The sequence below is a fragment of the Synchiropus splendidus genome, chromosome 1, assembly GCF_027744825.2.
Source record: "Synchiropus splendidus isolate RoL2022-P1 chromosome 1, RoL_Sspl_1.0, whole genome shotgun sequence".
In the NCBI taxonomy this organism is placed as follows: Eukaryota; Metazoa; Chordata; class Actinopteri; order Syngnathiformes; family Callionymidae; genus Synchiropus; species Synchiropus splendidus.
The window spans coordinates 8,350,162-8,363,663 of NC_071334.1; the positions used below are offsets into that span (position 1 = coordinate 8,350,162).

Below are 13,502 nucleotides of genomic sequence, written 5' to 3' on the forward strand. Positions count from 1 at the left end.
GAAAACTGTTTTAAACGATGAACTTTAGTAGCAAACAGAGCGCGCCATCTGCTGGACGCCACCTTGTAAAATTAGATAGTAAACTGAAAATTGACTCATCAGCAACTTTTCTTCAGTTATGCAGTGGAAGAAATTGAAACTGGGGTCGAGACGACATTCAATAAACAGTTCTTATTTTAAAGTTGTGTCCCTCTTTATTTAAACTAAACATGCACATTAAGCAGCTCGACAGTTGCTAATGTGGAAACTCGTGTTTCTTTTCAGCATTTACATTCTGAGCCTTATTGAGCCGCATGAGTTTTGCATCAGCTGAACAAACCTGTGCTTGTTGCCGTGTAAAATAATACAAAAATACTCCAGTAAAACACTGATTTATTTTGTTGCTGATGAGCGGAGAACAGGCCGATATCAGGACCAGATGCAGGGATTCAGTTCTCAACCTGACCCTGGTCTTTCGGGACAAAACACACAACGCTGTGTCCATGTGTCAGGACCATTTCTTCTGTCCCCGAGGTGCAAAGCTTCAGCGACACTTTTGAGACCAGAGAAGTGTCTGTTGGCCCAGCTGCACCTGTGAAGGAGATGCAACGTTAAACTCCCGCTGGAACGGCATCAAGATGGTGGACACAAGGCGCAGTTCATCAGTGCTAGTTATGTCATTTTTACATTACTTTATTTTGTTTTTAATGGGAGTCGACCACTGAGGTTTGTGTTTGTGGTGAGTGAGAAACTGAAACTTTTGTTCTGTTTATTCACTCAGTAAAAAAATATTTGATCTTCATAGTCAAAGGCTTGAAAGACAATGAGCGTCTTTACGGTGGCGTATTAAGAATAAATGTAAAACATAATTTACAAAATGGTGGTGGGAGCTATGTTTCAAAGTCAGACGTTGAAGTTATCATCTTCTTCTTCGTATGAGGACGTTGCAGAAATTATACGCCTCACACCAGTGGTGTTAAGCTATATTGCAATTTTAATTCAACTAGCCATTTTAAAAAATTTACAAAGTAATGGCTTTTGCTGAACTGTCCATGTTAATGACTAGGTTTTATGCAGTAGTGTTTCTTTGTATTTAAAAAATATATCATTTAACCAAATAAATAAACAATAATTCATAGCTTACTTTAATAAGTACACCGTTGAGGCCTGCAATGCTTGGACTGCACTTCTAATGTGCTCATGAAAAATGATCTGTTTTGATATTGACCACTGCAGCAGTAACAGTAAATATGCCTGTAGTTTTTGAAGTAGTAGAAGGAAGCAGCACACATTACACTTTCCCATCAAAATGGTCTTTTTGAAAACCCCAATGTATGAAAGGACCAAGAGTTGCCATTTACCTGTAGATATTTTTTTTAAATTTTCGATCTATTTAGCGACCAATTGGATGAGCTGTTTATTTCCTTTTGTGTGGTGCTACATCCTTAAGTTGTTACCGATGCTTGGCACCAAACAGCAGAAGACACACAGCAGTGCAGCAGCCAATCGGAAGACAGACGCCCCCCCAATGATGATATACTCAATACTGATGGTAGGTCCTTCAGTGGGGGGATGCAGGGTCAGTGCGTTGGTTCCAGTCACAGTCTGTTGAGGCAAAGCTGTGAAACAGAAAAAACACCTTCTTACAAGTGACCTTAACCTTAGCTCCTGAGGAGGTTAAGCTAAGATTGTGTGCGCTAATATTTGCCTTTGAACTCATAACAAATATCAAAACAGTTCTGATTCTTGAAGCTCAACTCTATCAAAGAAAGTGAAATAAGTGTGGAGAAGACTGTTTCCCTCCTGTTCCAGTTTGAACAAAAAAGTCTCTCTCTTACAACAGCAAAAAAGTGAAGGGGCAGCACTTTTTTGCTTCTTCAATGTCTTTGAAAGGCACTAACATCATTGAACAGACAAAACATTTCCAATAAAATATAGCTTTTGTCATGCATCTTACTGTGTAGTTTATACAGCAGTACAATGTTACAAGATTCTCGTGACACGTACCAGTGGTGCTGCTGTTCTGCTGCAGGACACTCAGATGAACTCTGTCACTCGCCCTCGCTCTTGCTTTTGGCTGATAACTGGCCAAGTAGATGTTGGAATGATGTTCAGTCAGGTGTGAGATTTGGCAAAAAACTGAGTTGTTTTTTATGTAAATGTCATTAACTTCCATTCCTGAGCAGCTTCTCCTTGCTACATCACACTGAGCAATCTTCTTTTTCCCAGTGACACTCTGACTGTCTCTGACATGAATAGTGAAAGACTTAACATCCATCACGGTGGTGCTGAAGTGGAACTGTAGTGTGATGCTGGAGCCCAAGATCCCAGTCACTTCTGTCCCACTTTGACCTGCAAACAGAAGAAACCGTCTCTGAACACTGATGTTGTGAGACCCACAGCAGCACTGTAGTTCTGGTCTGGTGGGCCAGTTGGATAGAAGCGGAAAGAGTTCACACGCTTTACAGTATGTTTTATGTCTTGTGGGGACATTTCATTGACTATCATGTTTTCTCCAGCCTTTCATCCTGAATCCAACCATCCTAAACAAATGGTTAACCTTAACCAGGGCCTGAACCAAACTTCAACTGAATTATAATGTCTGACTTACTTTGAAGCTTTAATCCTCGATTTGAGGCTAAACCTTGTGGTGAGCGGCATAAGGTCTTATAAATAGGTCCAAATAGCAAAAGGTCCCCACAAGTAGGTGTGTTTCCAATAATTGGTCCCCACAAGTATAGCTATACAAGTTTGCACACACAGACACACACACACACACACTCTGGGTTGCATTTGCATTTTCAAAAGTCACAGTGATACTGGAGTGAAGTGTTATGTACATTAGTAGTAACATAATTCTTTTTCATAATTCATATTTCTTTTTTAGTCCAGATTCGCGGTGATGTCAGATTCTCGTGACACGTACCAGTGGGACTGCTGTTCTGCTGCAGGACGCTCAGATGAACTTCATCACTGTCTACTGGTCTGAGGTCTGGCAGATAAGTGGCCCAGTAGATGTTGGAATGATGTTCAGTCAGGCTTGAGATTTGGAAAAAAACTGAGTTGTTTTTTATGTAAATGTCATTAACTTCCATTCCTGAGCAGCTTCTCCTTGCTACATCACACTGAGCAATCTTCTTTATCCCACTGACACTCTGACTGTCTCTCACTTGAATAGTGAAAGACTTAACATCCATCACGGTGGTGCTGAAGTGGAACTGTAGTGTGACGCTGGAGCCCAGTATCCCGGTCACTTCCTTCCCACTTTGACCTGCAAGCAGAAGAAACCGTCTTTGATGTTGAAACACTGATGTTGTGAAGCGTGAGACCCCAAGATTACAACAGGGTCCATGTTATTTGACATTCTCATTTACCAAGCCTAAACCTTCTTTTAAATCCTTATTTAACTTATTTAAAAAGGTGTCATGTTTCTCACTTCTCATGCGCTGACAGAGGACACGACCACAGACACACTTGTGCGGCACTCACTTTTCTAAAGTGGCCAAATGCTCGGTGGCCTAAAGGGTAAAATGACAAACACAAGATGAAACCACTACCATAACCCACAACACTTGACACAATTGACACTCACAACCAACAACAAGAAAACTATGTGAAACGGCGTGAGATTTCACCCGAGGCCAAATGGTGTCACCTGTTGTGCAAACCAACGTCTTCATCGTGTGCGAGGCTGAAGACAGACACACAATTCTTCAGTCTTGTTTCATTGTCAAACGCCAGGCGGAAGTTTTCAGTTTTACTTGATACTGATGCATTCTATTTCTTACCATTCATGGCCTTTTATTGACAATTTAGTGCTAGAGATGGTGACATAAAAAGCATTAAAATCTCCTCATTTACCTTCCAAAATCTCTGAACAACGATTGCAGAATTCATACAATAATAATAACAATAACTTACTGTGGAGTGGCAGAGCTGCGATGAAGACAAGGATCACACCAAGCTTCATTTTATCGATGCTGGCCATGGAGATTGTTTTTGCTTCGCCTGGCTGAAAGTCTTAGCAGAAACAGTTTGCACTGACCACGTCCTATAAAACAGCTTGTGGTTCTGCTGCACGGTGCACGCACAGTGTGGTGAATTTAAAAGTAGTGTCGACATGCACGTCATTCTTAAGAGAGCACTAAAAAGTCACAACACTTCATTTCCTCATCACAAGAAATGGCAATCAATAAAGTGTCACGCGCACTTCAGTCACGCATACCACCTTCAGTGTCTTCACTGACTGACACTCTTTCCTGTTCCCAGCATTCTGGAATAAAAACAGATTTATTTAGATTTGCAATAATGATGTCACCACACTTTATCTTCATTGTCTAATGTCTTTTTTGACACCTATGAATCACCTCTTTATCGCCCAGCCTTGTTGTATTGCTTTCAGTCAAAATCTTTGGAAATTCAACCAGGACGGGCAGCATTTTTAGCATCTAAAAGTACAATACAATTTGCACAAAGATTAACACTCTGTTGGTTCAAGACACATTTATTTAGCTCTTTGCAAATGCCACATAACATCCAGATTTGCAATGTAACTCCAACTCTAACTGTACTGCCCATTTCAAAACTCACCTTTAATGGCCTCTCCAGTCATAGACCAGACAAACCAAATATATATTTTCATGATGATTTCATTCATGTTGCTTTACGCAGGTAAGATCACACGTCACAGCGCGGACCAATGACTAGCAGAGTAAACACAAACAACAGCTGACGTAACACATGGTTTTAAATATATAAGGGCATATTATAAAATGTATTCTTTAAATATATCTATTTTTCATTAGAATTTTAATTACGATAGCATTTATATACAGAAAGTACGATATGATGTTAAAATCGACACAAAATTTTATTGCTCAGGACCAACTGCAAGTTGTTTTTAATAACCATTCAGAACAGTTCATATTCTAATAGCCATAGAGTGTATGCTCCAGTGCTGTTTTGGCAAGATGACGCCCTCATGTGGACTAAATGTTGTTGATTCTCCACTGCTGCTTATCGAGATTTAAGGATCATCAGATCTATTATAGGCAACCAGTGCAAAACGACGACTTTTACAGACGTATTATTATTATTCGTAGTATTATTGTAAGATAACAGACAAGTGCATTAGCGAAATGCACTATTATTTATTATTTTATTTTATTATAAATTATAAAAATATAACAAAATAAAGAATGATTTTTTTTTTATTCAGCGCTTTTATTATTATTTTATATAAATTATTGCTTGAGTCAAAAGGCGGATGATTCCACACAATTGTGGACTGAGGATCAGTGTTTACCTTGTCGACCAAGGCAATGTTTAAGTGCTACTCCGATGTATAATTTGATATCCAATATCTTCGACTGAGCTGGATGAAACCTCACCAGAGGAGGATTCCACTAAATGGCTTCTGTTGGTGAAGCTTCATGTCAGATCTAACGTGAGCTCAAGCGGCACGCTGGAGACGAGGAGAGAGCAGGGATACCCTTGTTGCCATGGTGACCGTGCAACCAATTCCCTCATTAAATGGCGCTTTAACAAAACAATTAACTTGCTGTCAGACAGAGGAAATCACCACAACTAAAACCCAATATCTTCATCTTCGCCCATGTTCAAATAACAAAGCCATTTCTCTTCTATAGTCACTGGTCGCTGAATTAACTTTGAATCAATGTGGTGGCAATAAAGAAAGGTTTTCTCTGGTGATGCACTGACGGAATGCAAGCGGTCACATGTGTCTACTTTGGGAGGGACTGTGTTGTCAAGCTCTCACCTTGACGACCGAGCAAACTGATTCCATCGCCATAGAAACCAGGGAAACTGATGTCCTTATGGTCTGTGCTTGATTCACAGCGTCCATTAGCCGAGGAACACTCTACATAGTTACTAACACTTAAAATAAAATTAAATAACAGTGGATCACCCATTTATTTATTTTTGACTGAAAGCAGCATAGTGACTGAGCGTAATATATTATATTATACCAAGCTACTGAGACGTTGGAATCTCAGGGACCTGTTTATTCATTCACACATGCACGGTCATACACACACACCCACACTCCTGGTTGCACTTTAATTGTTTGCACTGTCATTGTTAACAAACACATACTGTTTTTTTTTTCTGTTACTTCGCTCTGTTCTGTTTTTGTGATTTATGTGGTATTTTATACATAGTTAAATGTTGTATCTGTCACCGCACCAGCCACCAAATAATGACATTTCAATCCTCTATATGCAACAGCTTAAGGCATATGGTAGACTCTTGGAACAAGTTTGAGCCTAATATTCTTAGCCGATTGTGACAAAACAAAAAGGAAACCCTGATTTTACTCAATGCTTTTCTGTCTTTTCAGCCTGCATTGTTTGTATTTACACGCAAAATCCCTTAAATTGAGGAAACTGAAATGTGTCCATCAACTATGTCACCAAAAATAAACAAATCATAAGATAACATTGCAGATTTTACTCAATTTACAGCCATAATAAATATAAATACTACGAAAGCACAATAAGAATTCACAACAAACACAACCTAAATTTCGCAGCAGTCATAGTATGAAGCCTGTGAGCTTAATGTTCTTGTGTCCATTCTCGATTCTTTGTTGAACGTCATATAAATAGCGGTCCGCTGCGGAGGAATTCCGCGGCCGCATCACGCCCGCTACTTCCCTGTACGCGTTTACGTGATTTCTGTCTGCTTCCCAAGAGCCTTTGTGGCGTATTTCGTGAGTGTTTTAATACCGTAAAGGTAAATAAACGCGCTCTAAATTCAGATATTAGCCATTTCAAGGTTTCCCCATAGTGAAAATAGACCCTCTTGTGTCCGTCAAGTTGGGTCGCTTCACTCTTCGGTCTCGGTTGGCTGTCACCCACCGCCCCAACTGTTTCAGTCACCGTCCTCCAATAACCGCCTCCCCCTTCCACCCGCCCTCCTCGACTCCCACCGCGGCTCGCTCCCCGCCGTCACTCGGAGTTGACCCGTCATTCCCTCGGTCGCGTCGTCCTCCGGCTGCTCCGCGAAGGTGGGAATTGCGTTGTATTCCTCGCGTATTCATCCACCAGCGTGACTTTAAAAACACGGGAATCCGCAGGAGCTGCTGCTCAATGATACTCCGGTGCTGAAGGGGTTATTTTTAGTCCCAAGCCGCAGTGATGAGTGGCCGAGAGCCGGCGGAGGGAGCGAGCGCTGCTGCGTGGTGAAGCCGGTGTTTACCAGCATGAAGTCCCGGAGAGACAAGCTGAGGATCCCCTCACTCACTTTAGAGTAAGTCCTGCTTGCTTTTAAGAGTTAGCCTCCAGACGAATACATGTCTCAGTTCACATTGTCAACTTTGACTTCACTCTGTTGTTATACAGTTGTGTTGTGCTTGAGCCTTTATGCCTCCAAAGATGTGGATTTAAATTGTGTTTCAGCATTTCAATGACACGATTCCAGTTTTTAGATGTAGTAGAAAAGTAAAATTCAAGTCACAAATCTATTTTTTTATTTCCTCTGTCCATTTTATTGTTCATTTTTCCGATTACTCAAAGTAGCTGTATATTTTAAACCATTGTTGTCCTCCTCCACAGTGGTGTATTTTAACCCTCCACCAAGCCGACACGCATGGTTCCTGCTTGGATCATATGTTGTGCCTCGCAGCAGCAGCAGCAGCGTGGAAAGACAAACGGCCCCGGGAGATTAGATGTTTTAGCATTTACATAAACCAGTTATCCAGAAAATCGTGTCTCCCCTCCCGCCCCACCCACCCTGCCTCCTCAGGGAGTGTTTTTGTTTTGGTGAAGGCGATAATGGTGGTGGGGATACCTGCTTCCCACAGCATGCTGATCCATAAAGCGTAGGAGCTCCCCGCTGCATTCGCTGCTCTCTCCACCAGCCTCCTCAGTGGATTATCTCAGCTTTTTATTTAATAACGCTCGTAGGCTTCTACCTCGCCCCCCGAGCTCGTGCACAGGTGCATGATTCCACCGAGCATGAATGCGTAATGATGCACTTTGGACGGGAGGAAGTAGTTGGCATGAAGGCTTTTCTGCCAGGAATCATCAGCATCAGCCCAAACTAGCTTCCATTTGACTGTTTTCTCAGGTGTTCCAGGACTTTCTTTTCCCAAAGATTGAGGGCTACGTGATATCTCCGAACTTAAGTGGATACAGTTGGACCTTGCGTATGGCTGGGTCCCATAGAGTCCTAAAGGCAAAATTTTGGTTTATATGACACACAAATGTATAACTAACATTAGGAAGAGCGTTATTGATATTAAAAATATATGTACGCTTGAGGACCAGGGTTCTCCCCAGGGTTTTCTTCCTCAGCAGAGGGTGTGTGTATCCTTGACAGTCTTCCTTGAACTGCGTTTCTCTCTGACTGACGGTGAGGGATGGCCGACATAGTGAGTGATGCTTTACAAAACCAGCAGGAAACCTCCAGTGTTGGGGCTCAAATTCCGCTAAAGCTTTGATGAGAACCTTAAGACAATTATTACTGTAATTCCTGGATTATAAGTGCTACTTTTTCACACACACTGAACCCTGCGGCTTAAAAAAAGAGCAAAAACAGCCAAACAAACTTCGTGCCAACAAGAAATGTCAAGAAAAATTCAGTCAAAAATTGTATCACTGGCCGAAAGGTGAAAATTTGGACATTTATAAATGAATTCAGAATCATTCATGTCCGAATAGTGACCCAGGGTGGCAATATTTGTGTTGTAATCTGAGTATTTGGAGCCGACTTCATCTCAACAAGCTGGTTGTGAATACGATGATAATCGTGGCAACAGGAGCAAAATACAGCGCCTCACAGAACGGTATTGGTTGAAATTTTGTCAATATTTGCGACCACAACTTGTGATTCGTTGGAGGGATTTTTAAATGTAGATAAAAATCTTTCATTTCATTGCTCTGATGAGAAAACCTAATTTCATTGTTGGCATGATGCGCATTTGTTTTCGACATTCATCACTCTTAGTGCTGGACCCTGTTGTCAAAACTCGCACAGAAGTGATGTTACGCATCCTTGCGCATTTTTATGATTATAAAATTTAGTGAGTGGTTTATACTCAGTCACGCTCAACAGTCTGGAAGTAACGGCAGATCTTCAATACCTCCACAAAGGTCAGATAATCCAGTCGCTTGACACGACAACAGCCATCCAAGTGTGTCGCCATTTGCAATTCAGCCTAGGTCGAAATAAGCCACTTGCAATTGAACTAAACACTATTCCAGTGAGTATGTAGCATTTTCAAGCTAAAGCTAGGACTAGTGGGAGGAAAGAACTAGCCGGCGGCCTGCAGTTTGCCTTCATGAGCACTAGCCTGGACATGTAGCAGAGTTGCCTGTCTGGAGGAAAGACTGAAATATGTTGGTTCTAAAACCTGCCATTACTGTGCAAGTGACTGCAGGAAGTGCTGTGTTAATTCTTGTTACCTGTTGTGAAAGTGACACATGCTGCCCTTTATTTTTTTAGTGTTTCTGTAGCGTGGTGTTTTCTGTGTTTGTGCTGCAAGGAAACCAGCACATGCCTCCTTCACTAGTAGAAGTAACAGTTAGCCACTGAAGGCACATGATGTCAGCTAGCGGAAAAATTAAAACAAAACTGGCAGGTCAGGCTTTTCAATTAGTGACACTGTTACAAAATAAAACTTCAAAAAACAATCTGATTTGCTGCTGGGGAAATCATCATATTCCCACATTAATGTGATCTCTTGATCTGGACTTGCTTTCCTGCCAGATAGATGTAACTACTCCATGTGTACTAGGGCTAAAAATGCTGCATCACATACCCAAACCACCCTACCTGGTTCAGCTCTGAGTCTCTGGTGATCGACATAGCTGTCATTGCGAGTCACACTTGGACAAACCTCCCCCTTTGTTGCAACCATCAGGATTCCCTGAGAGTCATGGCAGCTGTCTGAATGAGTCCTGCTCCCCATGTTGTTTACGTTCTGCAGATAAAATAATGTCTTTGTTAGCTTTTCCATTTGCCGACTCAAAGTTTTCCGTGTCACTTGCCCACGGTTTAACCCCAAAATAACACTGACAGAACAGTCTGCGACGTGACGGACACAGCAAGGTTCTACAACACCGCCACGATCGGTCATGTGACCATGGAGCTGAGAGACGTCTACTGCGGGGGGAGAAGTTTGTGTGTGAGAACAGTCAATGACTTTCTTGATCATTTCAGATCATGTATGTAAGTTGGAGCTATTCTGTGTCAACTTTTGATCCATTTATTCTTTATAGAGACACAATAATTCAGAGTGCTGCAGTAGCTCACCGTAAAGAGAGCTGGTTCAAAAAGTAGCTTCATCCAATTCTGGATTAACCTGTGAATTAATCTGAATGATGTCCCTCAGTCAATCACCGTGCGACACAATAGCCCACTCCGTGATCATGCACTAATGGTCAACAACAAAACGAACTTCCATGTTCTCCCGTCCTCATGCTAATCACTATGACAACATGTTTATTCCTGCAGCAGCCTCTGCAGCGCTGACACAACAGTCAGCCGCTGAAGCCCACATCAGAGAGCTGAGGAATCAATAGGAATAGCCACCACACATGGTCAGCATGGGGATGATGAACGCCTCCGGCTGGCTGAGCACGCCTTTTGTCAGGGCTTTGGAATTTAAAGTTTTCAATATGCGTCTGGTGAAGAGCAGTTTTAAACTCGATGCCATCCGTGGGATTTGCTGAATAACTGCCAGTAACATTGAGATAGATGGTAGATAGTTTCGTCAGAAATGAAGATTTTAATGGGGGAAAAAGTCACTCTGTAGCAGGGATTATGTCGTGAAAGAAGCAACAGCAAGTGAGACTCTGATCCTAGTTTACATGAAGGGGATTTCTCCGGAGAGGAGATTTGTAGTTCAGTGACCGGAGGGTTGCATCCCGCCGTTTGTGGAATTATGTCATGCTGTTGATCTTATCAGTGCGTCAGCTTTCACTTGGTTGTCAAGGATCGACTGAACGGCTGTAATTCAGTTGATCCTGATGCCGTGCTGAGTGACCATTTTTAGTCCTGCCATGGCAGCAAGCTGACCTTCCCTTCACACTTGGAAGCTGTACATCATAGTACTAGCTTTTTCTGAGAGCTCATGTTTGTGAAGGTGGCTATCTTCCGCCCGTGTCTCACTACAGTCTCATCTTTATTTGATGCTCCTTTGATGATGAGGTGTCACCTTATTTGTCAATGTTGTGAAATGTGATGGTGAAATTTCCTGCCTTGTGAAGTGAAATGTTTTGTGCAAAAAGTCCCACCCACTCCTGAACCACATTTTCATCAACCCTCTTCCTGCATTTGTGTCTCCTGACTGATGATGGATGCCGGTGTTTTGTAGTGCTGCGTCAGCGCGCTTATTCTTGCAACCATCATCTCTTACAGTTTATCACCCACCTGCCAGAGCCCCACTGTCCTGAGTCCATGCAGCCCCTGCAGTCCCTGTAGTCCCTTACAAACCCTTCACCCCTGGAGGTAAGAATCATGAGATCACACACGTGAGAGACCCTGAAGTGCTTGCTGTTTGAATGCTGAGAATAAATGAAAAAAAAAAAAAAAATCTCCTGTCGCCACCTGGTGTGTGACTCCAGAATTGCCGGGGAATGTGTGCAGGAGATTTTCCTTATGTGCCTTCTGTGATAAACACGGATTCTGAATTCACTAAGACAAAGAAAGCAAAAAGCTGCTATGAGTTTTATAACAATGATGTTTGTGTCGGCTAGATGATGATCACACACTCATGCTAGAACCCCAAAAAACATGAAGAAGTAGTGATGAGGTTGAAGGTTCATGTTGTGGTGGCGATTTGGAATTATAAAACTGCTAAATCTAAGAGTCATAAGGGCATTAAACTGCAGCATGTTCACTAAAAACACAACAGTGAAATCATGTGAAATGTTCAGAATCATGAAAGAGTGACCCCAAAACATAGACTCATACTGAACCATACGGGGTTCTTGTGAGTAACTGTGTCTGAGATGTCTTTTGACTTAAGGAACTCCATTTCACCAGCAAAGACTCAGATCATATTAGTTGTGTCTAATCTGTGTGGGTTGCTTGGCAACAGTGCAGGCAGCTTCGGAGGAAGGCAACATTGCAAACAGAAGCCACTGCATCCGTCGTGTCTATGAATATGTGAGCAGTGTGAGTGCTGCCAAAATCTCATACACCTGTTCTGGTTCTCTTTTGTGGATTGTAGAGAACGGTGAACTGGTGAATACTGTGCCACACTGCTGGTTGGTAACAGTGTTACCTCACTCTAAGGTCATCTTGTGTTGTATTTTGGGATGCAATCTATAGTAACTGAGCAAGGAATCATAACCAGAAAATGTCTTGCTGCCGAGTCGATATTGTAGTATTTCTTTATTCCCCTTGGCATTGATGTCTTTCGAAATATGAACACATATCTCTTTCATCAACAACCTGGCTATTGATTTGCTGAAGCACCTACAGAGCCAAGAGATTAGTTGTCTGTCAGAGACCCCACACATGAAGAAAAAAAAAAAGCAGTTGTTTGTTTAGTTTGTGGTGAACCGCAATAATCTCAACACAGCAAGAGTCTCTCCCACTGTCAATCTAGAACAAAGGTGGTCAAAGCGTGGCTGGCGGGCCACGTGGGCAGCCCTTTGGGGTCAGAGCAAAGTACAATTTGAATTCTAAGTATAACTCAAAATAAGTAAATGATAGACATAAGGAAATGCCTTGTAATAAATTGCCTTTTTAATCTAAAAGTGGAAAAAAAGTAGTTTCGTTTAAGACTATTTTTCTTCTTCCTTTCCCTTCCACTGATCGCTGGAAAGAATTCCCTGGAAACTAAATTGCAACGTGGAATTAAAGAGGATGACAGCGGTCTTGGGTGTTTATTCATTTATTTTCTTTCCAAGAAAATCCATGAGAAAATTAATTCCAGTCCCAGTAGAAGTCGGAGCAGTCAGCTGTCTCCATCGTAAGAGTTTTGATAGTAAATATTAAACATGACCATTTTTGGGGCTGACAAATTCAGTTTTACACTCCTCACACTCAGGATTATCTTATAAGACTCTTATTTAAAATGTGTAGAACATACTGTGGAGGATGTGGAGAGTTAAACTAAACTGTAAATGTAGTTGGACGGCATAGTTTTACTGCGATCTGCTGTTACTTGCTAGTCGTTAAACTGCACTTTTGTGCTACATCAAGTAATTTCTACTTAGAAAAGACCAGTCGTCTTGACTCCCATTGTGAAACGTTTCTCAAGTTACGTTAATTGAATTTTCGCACTCCTTTATTATGTAATGGACTGCGCGCCTCTAGTCGCAGTTCTGCGGACTACGGTGGCCTCGGTAGGACAGAAGTAGTATCTCACCACGCCGGTAGAATATAAATGAACTACATCAAAAACAAAACAAACCAAGCGGAGCTACGTGTAGTTTTACAAGTTATGTGTCTTCCAGGGACACTCTTGACGAGTTATTGTAAAAGCTGTGAAATTCTGGTGCAAATTTAGGACAGCCGATACCAAAGTATACGAGCCGCACTTGAAC

General features: G+C 41.8%; 2 protein-coding genes across 10 annotated transcripts in view; one reads left to right on the forward strand and one right to left on the reverse strand.

The window, feature by feature from the left end:
- Positions 1-258: 258 nt before the first annotated feature.
- On the reverse strand, positions 259-6,883 carry LOC128755396 (uncharacterized). 4 transcript variants are annotated; one of them, XM_053858811.1, is made up of 6 exons: positions 5,759-6,883; positions 4,347-4,427; positions 3,901-4,252; positions 2,906-3,250; positions 1,987-2,331; positions 259-1,598 (listed from the first exon to the last, which is right to left on the reverse strand). In XM_053858811.1, the coding sequence occupies exons 3-6, from the start codon at positions 3,965-3,967 to the stop codon at positions 1,417-1,419; spliced, it is 939 nt and encodes a 312-aa protein (XP_053714786.1). In that variant the 5' UTR covers positions 3,968-4,252; positions 4,347-4,427; positions 5,759-6,883; the 3' UTR covers positions 259-1,416. The 4 variants fall into 4 exon arrangements, with proteins under 4 accessions (XP_053714786.1, XP_053714776.1, XP_053714768.1 ...); XM_053858801.1 differs by having other exon boundaries at positions 4,347-6,883; XM_053858793.1 differs by having other exon boundaries at positions 3,901-6,883.
- Positions 6,884-6,945: 62 nt separating this feature from the next.
- The window catches only part of mast3b (microtubule associated serine/threonine kinase 3b), a 37,551-nt gene continuing 30,994 nt past the window's right edge, over positions 6,946-13,502 (forward strand). For 4 of the 6 annotated variants that reach the window (XM_053858708.1, XM_053858727.1, XM_053858717.1 and 1 more), the window contains exons 1-2: positions 6,946-7,251; positions 11,365-11,454. In XM_053858708.1, the coding sequence (XP_053714683.1) occupies positions 7,205-7,251; positions 11,365-11,454 (137 nt within the window). In that variant the 5' untranslated portion in view covers positions 6,946-7,204. The remainder of the gene's footprint in view (positions 7,252-11,364; positions 11,455-13,502) is intronic. The other 2 variants (XM_053858773.1, XM_053858780.1) reach the window with 1 other exon arrangement.